Genomic DNA, 23,547 nt, shown 5'->3' with positions numbered 1-23,547 from the left:
CCAGAAGCTATAGAGGAGGTAGAAATAACTCTACAAGATGAGTCAGGCCACCTTGGATTTGAACAGATATTCACTCAGATTCAAGAACACTTTTACTGGCCAAGGATATTTCAAAATGTAAAAGTGTGGTGTGAGCAGTTTCAGCATTGCTTTCTCAGGAAGACCTCCACAGCAAGCCTCAGAGCTCCCCTTGTCAGCATACATACCAATGCCCCCATGGAGCTCAATTGTAGATTTGTTTTTTTTTTTTGTGTTCTGCAAGGTAAGGAGTGTTCTCGGGCACTGTACCACTGAAAACACTTAGTTTAAACCATTAAGATCATTATCTGTGTTATAAATGTATGCAGCACGCATGTTCCAAGTGTGATTATGTGATGGACGGAACCATTCCTGTAAATCTAATGTTGAAATGATGTTGTATGCTAATCGCTAGTTGTGTGGTATGGGCGAGCTAGTTTAACTGAGCATTGCTAAATGGGGTAAAAGTTCTGCTGTGGCTGGCTAATTATTAACTACAGTAGTTCTCGAAAGAGGCAGCTGAAGTTGATTTTATTTTGTATTTGATTTATGTGTCAATAAGCCTTGGAAACTGATTTAGTTTTGTGTTCTGCAGGCCAATAAATGAGGGAAGTTTGCTCTGTCTCAACCACCACATGGGGTCCTGTTCCCTGTCTGTCCTCCCTGCCCTGGTACTCTTCACCTAACACAACACGGAGACCTTTTTGGGGCTCACCGCCTGAAAGATAGGGTTATGCAAGCTACTGGTGCACACCAGATACTATCCCAAACATCTGGACAACACCCCTTGGATCTAGTTCTTTTAAAATTAAATGAGCGTCTTCTTTCCTGACGTGTAATCCATTCTGTTTGCATTTTGTATACATCCACCTATACCTATCGAGTTGTCCATACGTTTGTAATTGTTCATAAATTAAAGTAATTAATTACCTGTTCAAAATTGGTGCATCCCCCTTAGGGGCTCTGTAAATTTGTGTTTTTCGCTGAGTCATTTTCCTTTAGGTATTGTTTTAGTTAGGTATAAAGTTAGTTAGCTAGCAATGTTGTCCCTGATAAGATTATGTTGGGTATCAGAATCAGAATCATTTTAATTGGTCAAGTGTGTATACGCATATAAGGAAAGTGATTCCGTTTTAGTGGCTCTCAATGTATTCACACACAACATAACACAACAATCCTCAGAAAGATATACATGGAATGTCCACAACCTATACCTAATCTAAAACAACCATCTGAGGGCAGCACAGACCTTAGACTCTTCTAAAAACCTTTCTATTCAGGAAGGCTTTTTCATCTTAACTGTTATTATTATTATTTTCTTTATGTTGTGTGTTCAATGTTATTAATATTGTTATTAATATTGTACCACTAGAGTTTCACCATGAATGAAAAGTGTGGTACAAATTAAATATATTATTATTATTATTATTATTATTATTATTATTATTATTATTATAAACAGGTGAAACCATCTCTGTGAACTGCAAACAGAATACAAATAGTGTAAAGAAGTGAGGAATAAATATTGAATGGCAAGAAAAAAATGACACGTTACTTTATATATAACATAACCCAACTTAAAAGACTATAATTGTGTTTTTTCGTCTATACATGATCTGTCACATCGTTGCTGGTGCTGTACCTGGACTCGTAGTTGCTAAAAAAAACAAAACAAACAAACAAAAACTACGTTTCCCATGAACCCTTGTGAGCTTTACGTCGTCGTGCGTCAACCTCCCCAGTCCCCCCACCATCACCGTTCTACAGAGGAAGAAAGGGGGAGACGGGCAACCTGTACAGAACGCTGTAAGTGTAGTTTTTAATTTATAACGGAAATTACAATACATACATATATAGCTTAAGCCTGTACCTGTCTGGCTGTTAACAACGTTCACCCTTGCCCCGGCTTTAGTTCTCACAAATATGAGCGGCAGCGGGCGGCCCAGGACCAGCTCATTCGCTGAGCCTCCCGGAGCTCCCGGAGCCGCTGCAGCCGGTGCCGGATCAGCAGCAGCCGGCGGAAGCTCGACAGGAAAAACTGGGGCTTCACAAGCCAGTGGAAGCAGCTCGACGAGCTTTGGGAATTTGAAACTGCCTCGTAAGTATTATTTTATATTCTTATCATACACCCAATTGACAAGGTATTACAAAGTTTTGGGTTGTACGTTATTTTTTAAGTAATGTCTCCGCATTTATTTAACTAATGTCGATCATTGTCGCGGAGCTAACCTTAGCCAGCAAGCTGTTAGCTGGCCAGCTAACGTTAGCTGTGTTTTTCATTAAGGAACCTCTGCGATCAAGGGCTTTTATCGCACAGCTAACATTATCGTTAGCTGCAAGCTTGGATCCAAGCCGTTGACATCTCGACGGAAAATAACGTTATGCCATTTTAGGCAACATTATCTAACCCTTATTGTGGCATAGTGACCTAAGTGAGTTACAGAGTTAGCGTTAGCCGACGGTTTGATATATTCGTCATTAATATCAGATGTGGAAGCTAGCTAGCTTGCTAACGTTTGGAAAGAGTAGGTTGAAAATGATCTGGTCTTAAGTTTTTAGGCGTCGTCCCCCGTCCAGTCTGATCTTGCAGATAGTTTTTTTTTTTTGCCAGATAAGGCTAACGACGGTTCACGCTGCGTGGTAGCTCAAAGAAAGTGAAATGATTTGCAATAGAAATAACGTTAAACCAAATCACTGAGATCTAAATAGCTTTCACGTCTGCTCGTCAACCAACAAATGTTGACCTTATAGTATCTTCTCTTGTTGATGCATACATTACATTTATATTTGTCTGCATTCAAGCATAGGTTTAGGGCAGCTGATCAAGTACATCAATCCATCCCAGGTCATCTTTGAAATAACCTCCAGTAAAGTGAGAATATGCCACCATAGTATTGTGGAAACCGTTGGGAAAACATGTATTTGGGATGTTTGCCGGCATCCCTCAGGTGTAAGACAAATTCTGCATTAAATAACATTTCTATACACCTTCAAGAAAGGCATTATCCCATGTTTGTAGGCTGTCTACTTTTACGCTGATTGGTTGAACATTTCTCATTCCCTTTACCATTTTGACGCTTGCACCGGAAGTTCTGGTTTGCCCCCAGCAAAATCCCTCCAGTTTATGTTGGTGTGATGATAAGAACTTGCAGAATGGGTCAGGGGTCATGTAGCTATGCAGTGGTGGCAGTTGACTTGAGATCTATAGGGTTAGACAGAGGTGTGCAGAAGGATGGATTTGGTACAGACTGGTTGGAAACTAGCATTGCAGCACTTTTCAAATAGCATACTCAAAATAGGAAAGAGAAACTGTTTATGGGGCTGACAGAAAATAATAAATTTCATTGATAATTGGAATAGGTAAGAGAATTAACAAAGTATACTAGTTAAAGGCAAAGTTGACTCAAGCTGCAGTGTAGTAGGTGTTAGCTGATGTTAGTCTATGTGGCCAATCAGCAGATCTTCATCAGGTGAATCCATTGCTTTTGAATGCAAGATGACTCTTTTCCCTTGCTCAGTTTCCAGAATGTCTCAGTTTTGTCCATCAGGATCTGCTTCAGTCTCTGAAAGCTTTGCTCTTGTGTCTGAGCCACCAGGATCCTGCTTAAACGCAAACAAAAGTGCTATTTTAGACTGCATCGACACTAAGCTGGCTAAATCTGAAAACATCTCTCCATCACTACCTTTTGCCCTTTAGTCCAAACTAACCTTGTTATTTTAAATCTGGTTATTTATTAAACTAAGCTCTCTGAAGTGGATAAATCTGGGAACGCCAGTCTCATTTTTTTAATGTGCGTGAGGAAAACTAAGCTTTTCCAAAAGGATGATGTTTGCCTGTGGTAGGTTGCTGTGTAGCAGTAATGTAAAGAATGCTTTCTATTGCCGTCAGGGCTGCAACTATCACTTTCATTATCAGACAATCTGTTAATTATTCTCTTGGTTAATCATTTGGACTATGACGTGTCAAAAAAATGCCCATCACAATTTTCTTAAGTCCAATGTGGTGGTCAAATAGCTTGTTTTTTTTTACCAACAGCCCAAAAACCCAATGCCTGTAATTCTAGTTGATCAGACAACTTGGCAGCAGGTAACAGTGATTTATTCAATGCCTGCAGGTAACATTAACAAGCCACAATCAAATCACTATTTTTATACTCATTCATTTACCTGTTAACAGAACTAAATCATGTGCTCAGCTATAATGAAACACAACCAGCTGGGGCTCCAATTGACTTGCCTATTTGTCCCACTATTTACTAATTTTTGGCTGTGATGCTAAATTGTGATGTTTGCTGACTGAAAGAGGAGAAAAAAGAAAATCAGTAGCCATTTTGGCTGATCAAAGCCAATAGGAATGATAATAGATCTGGGTATCACTTGAAATTTTTTGATACTAGTGGCAACATAATATGAGTCTTCATAGTGATAGCAAGACAATGTGTTTTTCAGTATCTTTTTATGGTATATACCATTTTTTTATATTTTGAGGAATATAAATATTTTGTCACTTAACAAAAAAAAGGTAAACTTATCATATTTTAAATGTGGCTCATAAGAACAGTCTGATCAAATAATAATAGAGCATGAGTCTGAGCAAGCAGTCAACACCAGCTTTCATTATTGACAGTTTTCAATACTCAGTTTAATACTTAGCCCTATTAATCCCTGCTCTAATTTTTACAGTGTTCATACACTAGAGACCATCCTTAAGTCCCTGGATTTGCCTTGTATCTGTTACCCATGACACTTGAAAGTGTCATGGGTAAATGAGTTAAGTTGGCCTACTTATTCCAAAATATTAATATATATCCCTCTACTAGTAGTTAACCGTTTCAGAAGTATTAAAGATCCCCTCCAGACATGTTTTAAAACATACAGAAATACTCTGATTTGAATAATAATGATTGTCTGATATGTTTTTTCCACAAAACTTCAATAACCCAATTCTTAAAATTACATCTACTTCTCCCTCATTTAAAAAAATCCTGAATCTATGAATATACAAATATTTTTCATTTTAAAAGCTTAACTGTTGGACACAAGATGTCTCCAATTTGCCTGAAAATCTTTTCTCAGTGTATGTGCAGTAGAGGCTTTAAAGGGCTGGTATTGTGGAAAACAAGAGAAATGAGCTTTGGAATGGATTAGGGTGATGATGGGGGCCCTGCTGTGCTGTCAAATTACTCAATTCTATCTCCTCGGCCTTTTGAAGTTATTTGAAAATTTGAATTTGTGGCTCAAGTGCTAGCAGTGTTGAGGTGTAACATCACCTCAACATCACACCGGAAAGTCAAATCAAATATGCTAGGAGGCTTTAGCTTAAACCCACTGCCACCCAGCGCTATGTTGAGTGCGCATGCGACTTCTGTAGTCGGAGTTTGCATTTCAGGCAGATGACGAGACACTGTAAGTGTGCTGTTGTTGGTTGTTCAGCAGCTACAAATTCTGTTATGAAAGATGGATTTAGAGAAATGAGAAAAAAGGCCATAATACTAGATCTTTATGTTTCCACATCACACTTGTGTATGTTGCATACTGCACCACGATTGGCTTGCAAACTATTTCTGATGTCACAAATCATGCTCGTAGGTGCATGTCTTAAACTCAGATTTAAGAGCGCAGAGGAAACACCTTCTAGTATCATTCTGGTCAAACATTCAAGTGAAGTAGTTCTAAGCAAAACACATTTTTGAGTGGAGGGGGACTTTAAACTGTTTTACTGGAACCAGTTGGTTATTACATGTCCTTACATCCTTTTACACCCTTAAAAATCCCAGTTGCTTCCTTCTTACCCTCAAATCCTGGACCTACATATACACATTTAATTCGTGGCATAGTAAATGGTCAAGAGAAGGGATGAAGGGACTGATACGATCCAGCGACACAGACCTAATTAAGTGGAACAGGTATCGCTGTGATGTGACCGATCCACATTAAATACATTTTATTCATCAATGTCATCATGATTTCAGTGTTTCTGCTATCTGTTACATTCATATAGTGACAGCAGGCCTCCAACTCAGTATTTAGTGCCACAGCAATTACAGCAATGTCTGGCCTCATGTTACCTTTTAATGAATGAGTAAGCATGAATGAGTATGCAGTGAGATATATAGATTTCAAATTTGGGGAGAGAAAGAGAGCACTGGTATTGGATCAGTACCCTGGCATTGACAGATACCCAGAGTTGAGGTATCGGAATCGATAAAGTGTGATCGATGGACTGCTGGTCAAGAGCGCCATCTTGAGTCAGTGTGGCAAGAAACAGCAACATAAACTGCACGTCGGCTGTGATGAAGTGCAAATAATTTGTTGGCTTAAATCTCTTCTTGTGATCTGTTTTCTGGTCAGTAAATTTAAGGAATATTGATACTCATTTGTAATGTACAGGTGTATTTTCTGACTCTTAAGGCTTCTGGTTAATTGAAGCATCTTCTATTGTGGAGGAGTGGAAACGTGTAGCTGCACGGATTAAAAGTTACCATTTTCTTTGGAGTGATTTATCCATGCCACGCCTAATGTAACATCACCACACAATATCAGGCAAGGTACTGTTAAAATTCCTGTAGGCCACAAATGATAAAATACTAGTTATACTTACAGATGAGCTCTAAGATAATTGCTTATAAGTGTGGGTGTGATGAAGTCACTCTGCTCATCCTTTTTCTCTTACTCATCAGGCTTGTGTTGACGTATCAGAAACCAAAGCTATTTACTGACAGCTGGGCACAGTGCTCATCTTTGCATTCATTATTCAAGGGACTATCATGCCACAGCTGCTCCATATTTAATGCCCTCCCCTCTGACTTCAGTTGTTTAAAAAGAGTGTGAAAGTGATGCTAAAAGGAAACACAGAGGGAACACTGTATTGTGGAGCTGGAATACAGGAATGCGCAGGAACCGCATAGTGACTGATCTCAAAGCTAAATATTTCCTGCTGACCTGAGGGTAGAGATCAAATCTAGACCAATCATGTGGATATGCTGTCGGCTGCTGTTTGCTGCTAACCTTGAAAAAGTTTTGGGTGGAAAATTGCAAAAATATAAAACTATAGGGTTGTCAATTGTTATCGAGAAGAAAGTAAAGATGATAATCTAATGTGAAATTTATGAAATAATTTAACATTTTTATGTTAAAGCAGCTGTATTCATATAGACAGAAATATCAGGTGATAAAGCCACATCGGTGTCTTTGGTTTTTGTCAGCTTGTAGGAAAGGCCAAAATGCTTCATTGTCTGACTCCATTTTGAGACTCTGAGACCTACTAGAGATCAGGAGGGGTCCTGTTGAGACAGGCGAATTGAGCAAGCCCAGGAAATGGTAGCACTTCTGGGTGTGCTACTGTCCACGCAATTTTATCACAGGCTCTGACAAGCCTTTTGGCAATGGGCCTCTTCTCTGCTGTTCTTCCCCTCCCAGTGTCATTGCTTCTGGTGCCGATTTGTCAGATCATTTTTGACCCAAACACGTGCACAGGCGTAAAACACTGGGCTGCTACTTGACCCTAACGAGAGCTGTCAGTTACTGTTAGATCTTGAGCATCTCATTTTTTCTACAAGGTCAAATATTAGCCTGACAGTGACATTGTTTGACTAGTTTAAAACACACACCTTGTACTCCTCCCTGCCTATAAGACCCTTACGTATACAGTGCTAGAGTTCTCACTTGTCCCTTTAGCTTTACATAATGTGGTCAGAGATTACATCAACTCATCCTTGCGGGTAAATGTACTGCATATGTCCATTATTTGAACGGGGAGGTGAGTCAACCTGCAGAGATGCTGAGCTGGGACTGTGATCGAGTCCGTAATACCTTTTTATCCAGACATATACACAGGTTTAACCTGCAACCTGAATGTGTTGACCTGGCTTTGTGATTCTCGTCCTGAACTGGGTTAAACTTGGGCTGCACTGCCCTGCTCCAGGCACTCCTATTTGTAATGGGAATTTAATGTTACTGACGTTTAAACGACATTTAACCGATGTCTCCGAAAAACAGCCATAGGCGTACAGCAAGAAAGAGAGAGTAAGCAAGTGGGTGAGTAAAGTGAAGAAGCTGGCTGCAGGGAGAACTGAAACTAATTTTATTTGGTTATTTATTTGGTATTTATTTGCATTATGTAGTTCTGTGTTTTAGCAATGATGTGTACAGCATACTGTTGCAGACCTGAGTCCCTCTGAATTGTGATGAGAAGGAATTAACCTGTGACAAAATGCGGCTTCAGTAGACCCATCACACACTACTCTCCTGTATTAAAGTTGTTGTTTTTTTTTTTTTTAATAGTTTCACTCAGGAGAGCAGGGGAAAGTGTTATGGGAAGTATCAGGAGCTCATTACCAGCCAGTGGAGTGTGTCTGGGGAGCCACCACATAGGTCACAACCATTTAGAGAAGGAGGGAGTGCTTGTTGATGTTTAGCCTCTCTTTCCTCAGGGACATTGGAATAGGCTAAACTGCAGGCAGTTATGTCACTGTATTTCTCACGTGTCTAAAGATCTTTATCCATGTTGATTTTTTTTTTTTTTTGCATTGATGATTTTAATTACAGTATGTTTCATTTATTCAAATGGTTGATGTTTAATTTTAGCATGGAGGCACAGCGCACTTCTCGACAGGGACAATTCTGATCATTTCAGGATCTCTAAGACAAGGTGTATTTCTGCTCTTATCCACAGGAGACAGCGGCAAAGTGACGACAGTGGTAGCCACACCCGGCCAGGGCCCCGATCGCCCTCAGGAAGTGTCCTACACAGACATAAAGGTTATAGGAAATGGCTCCTTTGGAGTGGTCTACCAGGCTCGCCTCATTGACAGCCAGGAGATGGTGGCAATTAAGAAAGTTCTCCAAGACAAGAGGTTTAAGGTATGTGAAGACAGTCAGGTAATTACATTACAACGAAATACCACTGTGCATCTACAGAAAAGCTAGTCATATTTTTTTATAAGCATCGCTCTTTCACTGTGAGGATTTTGATGTTCTTCAGTAATTGTCCTTAATTAAATTATGAACGCTGTTTTTATCCACAATTCACCCTCTGCCTTTCCTTTCCTTTATGTCCCTTTCCCTTTTTCCTGATGTGCATTCGTCATTGTAGAATAGGGAGCTGCAAATTATGAGGAAACTGGACCACTGCAACATTGTGAGGCTACGTTACTTCTTCTACTCCAGTGGTGAGAAGGTGTGTATCCACGAACACGACTTTATTATGCTCTAGGAATCAAGTTTCTGGATGGAGCACTCTGCCTCCACACCCAGCAATTTAATTGTGCATGCATCTAGGGTGATTCATAGGCAAGTTTTAGAAAAGAAGACCTTGCTCTCTATTATAGCTTGACTCACACTCTTTACATAGGGTTTTGGGGTCCAAGCACTTTCGCTGACTTTCTCAGATTATTGATGTGGTTCTGCTTTTGGTCTAAAATTGTCTGCATCTGAGAAAACATGAGCTATATCAGCCAAACATGGCAGATGGGTTGAAAATCTCGCTCTCAACTCGAGGAACAAAATCTAGGACTGTTGACATTGTGACACAGTGACAAGTGAGTTTACTCTTTGATCCCTTCTGAGCTGTACGTCCTAGAAACAAATCATTACTCCCTGGATTCCTCAGATCAAGATGCATCTTTATATGTGTGTGCAAGGGCACATACTGCTTTCGGTGCCATTTTTAAAATATTTCCTCACCAAATTTGGCACACAGACATAGAATAGAGATAGTCACTGTGTTGCTCATAGTATTCTAACTTAATGAAAGATTTTATAGATAATTAATTAAGAATATGAAAATTGGAGTCATTGAGCTTGAATATCCTCCCCTGCATTGAGTCAGACAGTGATTACACTCTGTGTTTACACTCAGTGTACTTCAGCAATATTTACTATGGCAAGCTAATCAGTTGTGTTTACTCTCATAATGACAGATGTGTGTTATTACTTCTTAAGTGTGAAGGCAGTGTCAATGAGCTGTATCAACTGTATTGTACAACTTGTTTATTTAATCATTGTTTGCAGCAGATAGTAATTTGAGATAATAAGTGCAACGCATAAGTGTTTCATTTCTCTCTTGTCATTCTAAAAGCTATCTTCTGTCACATAGACTAGCTCATCACTGCATACAGCTACAATAATTATTTTTTGTTTGCTCACCCACAGTCCAACATATTTTATAATGTTGGTTTGTTTTATAAGTTATCTTCTTATAACTTCTGATTTTGACAGGTTTAGACTTTCCACCCCTAACTATACTGTCCCCTTTCCCTTTTGTTCCTCCTTTCCAGAAAGATGAGGTTTATTTGAATCTGGTGCTGGACTACGTCCCTGAGACAGTGTACAGGGTGGCTCGGCACTTCAACAAGGCCAAGACCACCATCCCCATCATCTATGTTAAGGTTGGTAGATACATGCATACACAGACACACCAACACAAAAACTGTGCGTGTGCTCAAGCGCATTTTCCCCTGTCACTGCTTTACCATACCTCTACAGGTGTTAAAATGTTTACTTCAGTCAGTTATTCAGCAATGAAATACTCAATTTATGTATTTATACTAAGCTAAAAATTCTGATGTAACCTTAGCAGCAAATATACGACAACAGACAAACTTGTATTTATTTTTTTCAGTTAACAAAGGTAGCAGAGGTGATGTTTTCATTCCAGTCGGTAGTAGACAGCTCTTGGCCCAGCAAGCAAACGAGTTCTTTTTGGCAGAGATCTGGGATTAATGCATCTGATATGCATTTAGCTGTAACTTATTATGCTGCATTAATTAGTTATTGTGAAGCTCTGACATCTGGTCCGCCAGTAGGAAGCACACAAAGACGAAAAACAAATACAGCATACCAGGACTTCTCAAAGTCCGGACTTAAGTCCACATCCAGACTGAACAGCCAGTCAATCCGGACCCAGCTTGTACATCGTGTTATGAATACATTATGAAGTGTAAGGTTTACTATTTTGAAATAAATTTTCTATTTATCAATAAATTGTAAGTGACATTGAAAATACAGTGTAACTGGAGATCATTCACAGTGATTCTGTCCCCAGATTAATGTGGTTTTAATGTGGCTTATTTCCCTATCGTTGACATTGTTGTCATGGCGACGTTAATTGCTGGAGAGAGTGTTGTGCGGCCATCGGGAGCACCAGTTGCTCTGTGGGCCGTTCGAGCAGGCCATTATACAAAAACAAGAGCGAGAGAGATGCTTCGTCGAATATGGACGTGCACACGCCCCACCCCCAGCAGTATACTCTGCTGCTTTAGAAGTTGAAAAATCATGGCACAGATCTGATATCTATCTAATATTGGCTTTCATACCTGGTCATTCACCAGTTCACATGCAAAATAGGATATATTTAGATTATCTCTCATCCTAGTCCTTTGAATTAAGTTTTATCAGTTACTGTGTACCAATTTTCAAAGAAATTCAGCGGAAACTGAAAGGAAAGTTTTGTTCAGTAATTGCCTGTGATGTAATGAACAACTAAGTATTTTCCTGTTTGTTTTCCACAGACAGCTCACTGTTAAAGGATTATGAAAGCAGAATGGGGAAAGATGGTCTCAGGGGAATTAATCTGTTTGCAATACACTTGGTTCCTGTTTAAAAGGGTGCTCATTTTAGAGAGTGTGTTTGTGTGTTTACTGTGACTGTAGCAGCAGAGAGGACATTATAGCTGTCTCATGGCCCATTTCCCCACCTCAGCCTGCCGCTCCCCTGTGGCTTTGAGATGCATACTGATCTCTCTCTCTTTCTCACTCTTTCTCTCCTCTGTCATCCCTCCTTCCTCCAGCGACACAGTTCCATCACAGCACGTCTGGAGTCCTCTATCTCCCTCTCTGTCCCCTGGGTCCTATGTTTTTACCATGCCTCTCTTCGCTGCCTCTCTCCTCCTCTCTCTCTCTCTCTCTCTCTCTCTCTCTCTCTCTGCCCCCTTTTTTAAGCATCATCTCTCATCCCTCAGTCATCTTGTCTGTAATCATTTTGTAATCTGTGGCCAGCCTGCTGTCACTGCATCATGTGGGTAATAATGATGATAATGGTGATGATGACAGTGATTTTTCCTATTAAGATGCTTACCGTCTACATTCCACAGACACATTAAATGGTTGCAGACTTAACTTTTTGAGCATTTTTGTTTCACTCTAGGCTGACATCATTGACTTAGGATGCATAGACAAATATTAAATGGGGTTTGGATGTGGATGTTAACACATCTTAAGGGAGAATTTTTACCCCCTTTTGTTGTTTTGTTTTAGAAACATGCTACTGCAGGCTGCATCAGACACTACCCAGCTGCTTCTTCCAACATTCACCACAGCACATGCAAAAACACAAAATTAGGGCACATGTCAGAGTGACTGACACATCCATACATGCCTTTTGGAAAATAAATTGTATTACCATTTGATAATATTTGTGGTACAGTTACCTAGCTAAGTTGAACTAGACCTTGTGGTTTCTAACCTTTTTCGCTTGTGCCCACTTAAAATGAAACCGTGTCTACTTGCAACCCCATATGTCTATTAATTGTGAGCAGTTAGACACAAGAAGGATTGTTTTTTTCAAGAATTTTCACGAGAACCGAGCAAAGATGAGAGAAAAGTCTTAATTTAAACCTTACATTTTAAAGTCTTCTAAACTTTAAATCCTCCTTTCGTAAGAAACTTTCTCACCAAAGCCCCAGGAAACGCAATTTCATGTCATATGTGAACTAAAAAGTATAAATGTAACTGTGGTGAGATATGACAATAAACGTCTCGTATCGTTAATTATCTTGCAACCCCTCAGGTTTATCATGTAATCCCTTGGAGGTGTCCCTGCTGTGGAGCCGTGGCCTTAGTTGACTCAGTAGACTTTAATTTGGGTCAGATAAGGTCACATAAGACTACCAGTAAAAGCAGCAGTGAAGTGTAACTTTCTGGTTACACATTATAATGTCTGAATTTACTCAGTGCAATTAATTGGGCAGACATGATTTAAAGTGACAATAGGGAACTTGTGTGTATTCAAACACTCATTTTCTTTTCTTCTTAAATATCAGTACGATCCTAAGTTGTTAAACACTTGTGAGCTTTATGCCAACCCTCTTTGTTCCCCCCTCAGGTGTACATGTACCAGCTGTTCCGCAGTCTGGCTTATATCCATTCCCAGGGCGTGTGTCACAGAGACATCAAGCCCCAGAACCTCCTGGTGGACCCAGAGACAGCCATCCTCAAACTCTGTGACTTTGGCAGGTCAGTACCAGACGCTGCCTCTGGACATGTTTGTTTGTCACCATCATTCTTTCCATCGTGGTGACTGTCTGTGTTTCAGCGTGCATGTTCAGTTGGCTGTCTGTTTGTGTATGCATCTCTTTCTCAGTCTTGATTTTTCACTGTGTGTATCTGTCATACGTCTTCTTACCTTCCTGTCTTGGTTGCTTACATGCTGTGGTTTTGTGAGAACAAATACACTGAGAAATGAAAAGTTGACTGGCACTCTCCTCCTGAACTGTCTGTTTTTCTGCTTCATCTCCCTTCTCACTGCCTTCTAGTGCAAAGCAGCTAGTTCGGGGAGAGCCGAATGTGTCCTATATCTGCTCACGGTACTATCGTGCCCCAGAGCTCATCTTTGGTGCCACCGACTACACGTCCAACATTGACATCTGGTCAGCTGGCTGTGTGCTGGCTGAGCTGCTGCTAGGCCAGCCCATCTTCCCCGGGGACAGTGGTGTGGACCAGCTAGTAGAGATCATCAAGGTACAGTAAGGGAGCCACAAACGGGAGAAAAACGAAGTGATAAAAAAAAAAAAAAAAAAAAGTAGATTAAGAGAGTTTCAGCAAGTGAGACATGGTTTAATTTAAGGAATTGAAACTACTTTTGGTTGAGCTTGACTGCAATATTGTTGTCACTACAGTGTTGGATATCAAGAAACTGTATGTAATATGTGTGTTATGATCCACACTGACAATCCCTCCAGATATGCAGTGCATATCCATACCTGTGATTAATATTAATGAATGTTAACTTTTCTCTTGTATTTGTCAGGTTCTGGGGACACCAACAAGGGAGCAGATCCGAGAGATGAACCCTAACTACACAGAGTTCAAATTTCCACAGATCAAAGCACACCCTTGGACAAAGGTATGTTCCCACTATTGGTGCTTGATATTAATTATACATTCATCAGTGTGAGATTTTAGGATTTATCTCTCTCTGAAATAGTATTTTTTTGCTCTTTTTGGAATTGGAAAAATACTATTGGATTGATGTTTTATTAAGTCCTTACTTCTTAAAAATCTTTTAAAGGATTCAAGGAATTCATTGTCCCTTTTTAAATGCAGGATATCACCCATTTTTACATCTGAGAACAGTAAAAACATCCTAAACACATTTCTTTTTGCCTGAAATCTTTTGACTTTTCCTAAAGTGACCCAGAATATACAAAAATGGAAATATTTATTTATTTATTTATTTATTTTTGTGTAGCTGATACACATTCTTGTACATAGTGTTGTCGGTTAAATTTGACATGTATTTATTCAAAAAATTCAAAGACCACCATTTAAAAATGTTTCCTTCTTTACATTTAATAAAATTCATCGAAATCATTATGGTTGAACTTAAAATGCATTTCCATACAAGAAAAAACTGGTGCCCTGGCAGCTCTCCAGGCAAAATGTGCACACTATGTATTCATGATATTGATTCATGATATTCGCACACAGTCTCACAGTCAGTATGGATTTACCTAAACCCCAAATTCCTGGTGGGACTGATTCTTTCTCTAGAATACATTAATACAGCGCACTAAATTGTTTTGCTGAATGTCTTTCTTTCATCAGGTGTTTAAGCCTCGTACCCCACCAGAGGCCATCGCTCTCTGCTCTCGACTGCTGGAATACACGCCGGTGACCAGGCTGTCCCCCCTGGAGGCATGTGCACACGCCTTCTTCGACGAGCTGCGCCAGCCCAACACCCGCCTGCCCAGCGGACGAGAACTGCCGCTCCTCTTTAACTTCAGTCCCGTTGGTCAGTTTACCTTCCTGTTGTTCTTTTTTTTTTTTTTCTCTCCACTATTTTTTTTGCTTATGACCTCTGATGACCTCCACTTAAATGTTTGCTGTAGGTTGCCACATACCATCTTATTTATAATTAAACATTTGTTTGCCTTTTCTGCTTCCTCAGAGCTGTCAATCCAGCCCCAGTTGAACTCCACACTCATTCCTCCTCACGCTCGTGCACAGACATCGCCTGCCTCACATGGTATGTATAAAATTTATACTCTTTTTGATGCTGTAGTTTTCATGTATAGACCATATTGAGGACAGCTTTTATTTACTCATTTATTTATTCGTTGGCATTTTTATTAGGCTGTTTGTCCTCAGAGACCTAGTGACTATACAAAATAATGACAAGTAATCAGAAAACTACTTTTCACACTGTTATGAATATCACCTAAAAGACATTCTAGAGACACATTATAATCGCATTCATAGGTAACAAAAGGTTTAGTATTAACGCTGGACAGTTTACCAAAAATGTGACTAAATTCTGTGTTTCGTGTTGGTGACGCGTGTGCTCCCTCTCTCCCCCTGCAGAGGGCAGTGTGTCAGACAGTACCGCCCAGCCCAGCTCAGCACCTGGATCCATCAACAACAGCACCTGAGCATCCATCCCTCTGTCATCCTTTCTTTTTCTCTCCCCCATTTTCCTTTTCTGTCCTCCTCTCTTCTCCCTCTCAACCTTCCTCTTGGCTCCAATTTTTAAAATAGAAAAAAAAAAAAAACTATACACACCCACATAAACACTCAGCATCGCTATTTTCCCTGAATGTTAACCATTTTCCAATAGAAAGCAATTTCTGTGGCTGCTAACTTCAGGAAGGCGTGGGTTGTTCAATGGACATTCGAGTATCCATGCTTGGGCTTAATATAAGCTGCATATCTAAGCTCAGTGTGGTTCTTGTCTGGTCTGTTAAAATAAAGGAACTTTACATTGGTTGGGTAGGATGTTTGGGGGATGAGGAGAGGGGTTTTCTGTATTATAATCTGCAATTGACTTTTATCCCTTTTTTATGTTCATTTTATTTGCATTAGCTAATTTTATGTGTGGCCATGGTGCCATGAAAAGGAGTCCAGTTTGACTTTGGAGTTGAGAATGAGGGCCTCATGTAAGGCCTGACTAATATTGACAATCATCCTTAGGAGGGCCAAAAATGGCACACTTATACTGGACATAGTGTTGGATCGTACAATTCACAGTGTAGACTAGTGGCTCTTCTGTCACTTTCTACCCTGAACTCTACTCAAGTATTGTCTGTTCACCCTGCCCAGCGGTGAACACGTGAGGAGTTTTTTAAAATATCCCGGTTTGATACCAGAAAGAACCTATTGGCTGATTTTTGTCCTTGTCATTTTAGATGAGAGGTGATTTTAAATTTTATTACAAAGGAGGGCACCACATTGAATATTAGCTCCTGAACTGCCTTTTATGTAAATGAGAGGGAGCTTTACATGAGCAGAGTGCACATATTCAATTTCTTCAGTATAAGCTCATATTTTCATTGGTTAAGCTGGAAACCGAGTGTTTCCTGTTAATTCTCAAGTGAGTATTGCACATCCCCAAAAGGGAGTCGAGGGTAAGCAAGGGGGAGAGTTATGTGTACTGTCCATAACTTCACACAGAGGGAGCTGTTGGTGTGGGGCTCCATTGGCATCTAATATGGAAGACTCAATGTCTCAAATGTCATAAACACAGTTGCCTAGCACTGTAAGGTGAATAGCCACCTCCTTAATTATGTCACTTTTATGGTGTTGAGTTTCATATCAGCATGATTATGTTGAAGAATGACATCAGGTGCGGAGGGTACAGAGACTACTGGCCGCTTTTCACCGCTCACCTGGCATCTTCATTGTCATTTAAGCTAGTATACACAGTTATTGATTGTGCGGGAGAACATGTGCATGCATCGACTCGAGTGAATTTTGTTTGGTTTGTGAGAGTGATTTGTCGAAACCCTCTTCGCCTCCTTCCCAAACAGCCTGCCTGTGACGCTCATATCATGTTCTTCCTGTCCTGTAACGGTGGTAGGAACTGATCTTGAATGATTGACGCAGCTTAACAGTCCGCTGTCAGCATGGACTCTTTCTTCCACCACGCAGATGTGCATGTTGAGCCCAAGTTGACCACACTATATAACTTCCACTATTAGTAATAATCTGACCAGAAATGATGCTCAAACCCCTGAAACCCAACAGCTTTTGGAGCCTCCCCTCCCATTCTTTTCTGTCCTCACCCCTGCCTTCTGCTTCCCTCTTCCCTCCTCTTTTTTCACGGCTAAACTGTAAATATCAAGTTCCTTTTATTTTATTTTGTTATTTTTGTTATTATTGTTATTATATTGTTGTTCTTGTAATTTTTTTTTTTTCTCTAGTAGACCGGCACAGCAGTGTCGGGACTGTTTATCCTCAGTCGCAGTCTGTAAATACATTTCAGTCCCTGGTTCAGGAGGGGAAAAACAGAACAAAATGTTTCATTTTTATTCTCTCTCCCTCCATTTCTCTCTTCATGACTTTCCCTTTTCCCCCATAAATGTCGTCATAACTGTTTTATTTATTGTATTGTGTTTTTTGGGGGGGTGGGGGGAACTTTTCCACCAGGGTGGTAAAATTGAGGGATTCGATTTTTTTTTGTTTTTGTTTTTTTTGTTTTAATTCCAAATTTTAGTCCAGCAATGTCACATGCAAAACGATTTCACATCCAAGATACTGTACTTTGATCCAGACGTTGGAGTGTGTTTGCAATCAGTGGTCTTGTGTGTATGCAGGTGCACATGTTAGCCAACAGGTGGAACTCCAGTTTTCCATTTAACTTCAATGTGAAGGGAATGTTACAAGCCTCTGGATCTACTGGGTCGTGATGTTGGGAGGGAGCACAGATCTGTGTGTGCGTGTGTGTGTGTATGTGCGTGCGTGTGTGTGTATCCGGAGGAAAGGGGGAAAAAATGAATCTTCCATTGACATGTACCATCTCCTGTGTCTGACCGTCTCCTGTTTCCGCTTACTGCGTGTCGCGTGAGTGTAACAGGGTCGACCTGTTAGTTCAGTGTGTATGCTTCAGATTCTTGGTGAGTTTCTTGAACACAGCTGCAGGGAATGTATGTGTGTTTGTGTGTGCTCGCAAACCATGGACATTATTCTCTGTACTCCTGATTTTTTTCCCAAATGAAGAGCTGATTAAATGTGCTATTTTAATGTTTATTTTCATCTTCTGATCTGTCACACTTAGCTTTTAATTTGCTGTGACCCTGCTCTTTTATCACCCTTGTCTGAGGGTAAAATGTCACTGTTGGGAACAGAACGGTTGGATAAAGGAGATGATTATGGTGATGATGATGAAGAGGGAGGGATGGAGGGAGAGAGACAGTTTTTGTTTGTTGGTATAAATAATTAAACTCATTAATAAAGTGATGAAACTGTTTCTGTCTCGCATTCATGATTGAATTATACTTGAAGTCATGTTTACATGATCACAGTGGGAATACAAATCATAATGACATTAAAACAGCATGTTAAATGATTACAAGCTGTGACCTTTAATTTGGAGAAAAGGAGCATCAGTAATATGATAAACAATATGCTGGTTAAACCTTACATAATGTTCATATTCATAGACAGTATTCCATGATAATTAGTCTCTATGCCAAACTTCCGAACCACAAATCTATTCATAATACCTTATCAGTTGTTAATAAATGGCTGATTACTCCTTAATTAAGCTTTTAGAGAGCAGAGAGAGTGTATTCTTCATGTTTTACACTATTTATGGGGAAAAATATTCAGAATCACTTTATATTATGGTCTCATGTTACCTGAAACGAGAACAGACATCCCGATTTCAATGAATTGTATTGAATTTGAACACTTTTGAATGGTGATTTTTGAATTGTTGAATAAGTCTGGGTTAAATTTAATCTAGAACACTATGTACAAAAATGTGTCTCAGCAGGCCCAAAATAAATACATATTTCCAATTTTGTGTGTTTTGGGTCACTTTAGGAAAAGTATTAAAATGTCAGACAAAAAGAAATGTGTTCAGGGTGTTTTTATTGCTCTCAAATGTAATAATGGGTCAAATAAAAACAGACATAAACAGTATGTAAGTGTTAAAGTTCTTCTGTGCAACACAAAGCTGGACTACCAACAAGTGCCTCACAGCCCCAGAGCTCCAGGGGCCCCAAAAGCTGCGGGCATGTATATAAAATATAATTTTAAGAGATTCATTATTTCAGTTTTGTACTTAAATGTTGCACATTCCTACATTAATGTGCTTAGTCAAATTACCACACAGCATTTTACGGCTCAGGTAGTAACACTATCTGTAAGGAATTTCAGGGACAATAACTAACAGATGAATTATCTTAGTTTTGGGTGATACCAATAATTTTACCATTGGAATTGCAAAAATGTAAGAAAAGAACAATTATGCTGATTGACTGGTTTCTTTTCTGTTCTACTACTCAATCCCTGGTTTCTCAGATCCAAGGTGTTTTTCCTTAGCTTTTAATCACGTTTTTATTAATTTTGAACCAATCTCCATTCAGAATGGGTTTGGGGGGACATCACTATTCCGCAGCCATTGTAAAAATGTTTCATATTATCAGATGTAATTATCAGCTGAAATTCCCTTGTTGGTTTGCGTTACACCAAAGATGCCATGTTACAACCACTTTTAAATGGACGTAGCCTTTGCCCGGAGGAGAGGTGATCAGGTGGTATCCAACCCTCACAGAAACTTATCCACAACACTCTCCAGTTTGTGGGTTGGCAGTGGTAGCCAAGTCACTGCCCCTCTCCTCCAGGCTTCCAGCTAGTGTCCTCCCTCTTGTGCTAGAGCCAACAGGAGGCTCTTTCCGCTGTTATCCCCAATCTTCGGGCAGCTGTTTTTCTCTTGTGGCCCCTCACTCCTACTTTTGTCAGCAGATTCCATACAAATTGAGCTGGGAATCCACAACATCCCACCTCCACTGTAAACAGCCATCCACCCTTTTACTATCCTGGACCAGTTGTTGGTACTTGGTCTTCTTTCTCTCTGGCGCTTCCTCACCGCCCTCCTCCCATCTGATCTCAGGGTTGTGGACAGTACCGTTTTTGGGAACTGGAGCCCTCATCTCCCACCCCTGGGTTGACTGCCAAAAGTTTTGTTTGGCTTCGATTGGCCTCTGCCCCTCTTTGATAAAAGTGATGGTGTTCAGCGGTAGTTTTGTTTTGTTTGGATGGCTCTTCCTCCTTTCCTGCTCTAAGATGTCTGCAAGTGTTGTCAAACTCTATCATGATGCCATCAATAAGGTCATCTATGAATCCCCTGATTGCTGGCTGTTGACTTCCTGTGATGGTTTTTGGGCCCTTGGACTCTTTGCCAGCTGATGTAATAATGAGGTTCATTCCCTTTATGGAATAATAACAGTAATTTATTTTATAAATTATGAACTAATAATATATTGGTTATCGGTATATTAAAAAACTGTACTCTGTGCACAGAGAGCAAGAGGAAAGGAAGGTTTAAAGAACCTAAGCAGCTCCTTTTTGCCCCAGGGTATCCAAACAGGTTAATCCGGCCATTGTAAATCAGGATACAGTTATTATGAAATATGCTAATGAAGTGAAGATGCATGTAGTAAACCAGATGATGGTGGATGGAAAAGTCTTTTAGATTTTGTTGTGTAATTGTGGCTGATACAACTGAGACAGCCTCAAAAGATAAAATGTAAGTAAAAGTGACATCTTGCATTTTCCTCTTCCTGCTGGCAACTCAGGATGCTATCTGTTTTCAGTCACACATCACCAGGAAGTGCAAACAAACGTTGAGTTGGTGTTATGCTGAGGTGGGGTGTTGAGCCATTAACAAATCGTTTTTTCCTCCAACATCTAGTGAAGAAGTGCTGTTTTTCTTGCTCTGGGCACTTCACCCACTTTCGAGGCTTTTAATGATGTACAAATCTACCCTCTTGCCTGCAAGAAATGTTATGAATATAAAGCAGCACACATTTAATGTACTTCAGTGTGGAATTTTGGATGTGCAGAACATTATAAACTTGGTTATCAGGTGTGAGTCATAGGATTTGCTTTAGCTTTGTATGAAACATTTTCATGGAGGGATTAATGAAATAAAGCTCTTGTTATGCTCCACAGCGGAGTCAAGTGGATCAGTGAACTCTGCAAGGGACCAGTTGGAGAATGATGAAATCAGAACGGTTGTTATGGGAACCATGCTATTGCAAATGTCAGTGAAAATATTTTTGACCTTGACTGATCAAATCTTGTGCTTCCACAGTTTGATTATATCAGACGTGTGAACAGAAGGGGTGGGTTCTGGGCTGGTTCATGGATAATAAACATGCTGATGTTCATACTGTTATGTGGTGGTGGCGGCATACTTCAGTTTAACTGTTACCTCTCTTTTTGACATTGCTGCACTTTTGTTCCAAGATATTTGAGCATCACATTCAAACATTCAATTCAGGTTCTCATTTGGCTCCATGACTTCAGGGACCTTCAGCACACATCTTGGCTTAATGTCTTCATGGACTCAGGGTCACTCAGATTTTTCACTCAGACAAGAATCTGCTTTTCACTCCTGTAAAAGAAGAGCAGGTTTTAATGAAGTCTCATGGTGTCCGTGAACTTTCTTCTTTCGTCTTTCTCCGTGTTCGGTAGAAAATATTTATAGTCTCTGGCAGAACCTTTGCTGCCTGGCACTTGACAAAAAATTCTTAGTTACCTTTAAGCCTGCCCCCTCAGATTCAGCTCAGTTAAATTAATACTTTGTCCTTGTTCAACCTGGCCCAGTCCATGGTCCCTATTCATAAACATGAAATTAAGCCTGACAGACATTTAACAGTAATTTAGATTATGTGATCATTTTTGCAGGGAGAATTCAGTTAACAAAAAATATTAATGGACTTTTTGAGGTTCAAAAGTCTTTAGAGGCTAATGTACTGTAATTCTGTAGGCAGAAGAAATCTTGTGACTGGTTGACTCATGTTTGTTGCGAATAAAATATTGGTTCCAACTTCTTGTGAAGGATTTCATCCATTCCTGTATTTTCCATGTATTAACTAATTGTCCAAGTCTTGTTAGGAGTCACAAGAAGTTGTGATGACAAAATGTTTATTCCGCCACTGCACAATATTGTTTATATTCTCTCATTTTGCCATAAGAGACATGTGCATGATTATTTTACTCAACTGCTGTTTCCAAGGTCAAGAATAGACTTTTAACCTCAGTTTTTTAAGCCGACATGGATACAAAGCTCAGAAAATTCCATGACATCTCGGGTAAACTCCACCTGCTGATGATGGCGTAATGTGACCAGAAGCTCCAGAACAGCTACTGAGTGAACCTATCGGTGAGATTACCTTCATAACAACATGATAATTACCACTCAAGCACACCGGCAGCTGTGACTACAATCTGCAGACAAATTTTGAGAAAACCACAAGAGAGGACGTAGATGAGAGACAAAGAAGAAGAAGAAGAATTGGAAGAAAGTAGATGTCTGAGGATGCAGTGCTATCAACGCTGCGTGACAGGTCAGTCCTCCTCTCCTGGGCTCTGCAGTCTCTGAACCATAACCGCCAAAGAAAAACATGTCTGTCAAGGCTTCATCATCGTGATATGATATGTCAAGGTTGAATAATGTTATTCAGCGGTGTGCCGAGCACATTGCACAGTTTCTTTGGAGCTTGAGTAGCCCTGGCACCTCTGGCTGAGCGCCCGGCCAGCTCTTTAATACCATTTGGAGTCAGGTTAAGCAGTCTGGAGGAGCTGCTCATCCTCCCAATCAGCCAATGGGGCATACAGGGGCAGTGTGTAATTCTGGGAAATGAGTGGAGTGGGCTAGTCTATACTTCCACTGACCTCTTTATATATAACACTTGATGCAGCAGAATTGAGATACACCATGCAGCTGGCTGTACTTACTCTGAGGGGGATAAATTTGATAAGTGTTAGGCTTTATAGTGTGGATTAAATAAACCTGTGCGTATATTCAAGTGCAATTGAAGACATATGAGACAGTTATTGCTGTCACTTTATGAAAAAGGTGAAAAAAGTCATCAACTAATACTTACTTGCTTTGAGCTGCAGCAACAAAGTGAGACTGTGGATACGGCATATGGTGAACAGTGTTGCTTATGAGAAACTGAAACACTTGACTCAGTACTTTATCATAAGTGGCACTGACCCCTCCTTTCATGCAGCTTCCAGAGCATATTTTGTCTCTGTCTCAGGCAGTGAATCATGATGTAACATTTTCACAGAACTGTTTGCCTATGAGTGGTGTTACAAAACAGTTTGTGTGGTATAAATGTGGCTTGGAATTGCTATTTGAGTCATAATAATGTATATTTAGGCCCACTGTGCTCTGTGATGTTCCTAATCCATCCAGATGTTTGTGTTGGTATAAACAAATGCATCAATACCACGTATGCACATTGTTACCAAAGATACTGCAGGTTTCAACATTGCATTGTGTTAGATATATATGCAA

The 23,547-nt window shown here is 40.0% G+C and overlaps 1 protein-coding gene across 1 annotated transcript; it reads left to right on the top strand.

Moving 5' to 3' along the window:
- Positions 1 to 1,615: 1,615 nt before the first annotated feature.
- On the top strand, positions 1,616 to 18,477 carry gsk3ab (glycogen synthase kinase 3 alpha b). The gene is made up of 11 exons (XM_067601067.1): positions 1,616 to 1,824; positions 1,931 to 2,116; positions 8,693 to 8,880; positions 9,113 to 9,196; positions 10,296 to 10,406; positions 13,120 to 13,250; positions 13,550 to 13,754; positions 14,044 to 14,139; positions 14,841 to 15,027; positions 15,184 to 15,261; positions 15,597 to 18,477. The coding sequence occupies exons 1-11, from the start codon at positions 1,716 to 1,718 to the stop codon at positions 15,662 to 15,664; spliced, it is 1,443 nt and encodes a 480-aa protein (XP_067457168.1). The 5' UTR covers positions 1,616 to 1,715; the 3' UTR covers positions 15,665 to 18,477.
- Positions 18,478 to 23,547: the final 5,070 nt, after the last annotated feature.

Source organism: Thunnus thynnus, chromosome 10 (assembly GCF_963924715.1).
Source record: "Thunnus thynnus chromosome 10, fThuThy2.1, whole genome shotgun sequence".
Classification (NCBI taxonomy): domain Eukaryota; kingdom Metazoa; phylum Chordata; class Actinopteri; order Scombriformes; family Scombridae; genus Thunnus; species Thunnus thynnus.
Note: the sequence above shows the minus strand (reverse complement) of the source record. Positions and strands in the feature narration are given on the sequence as shown.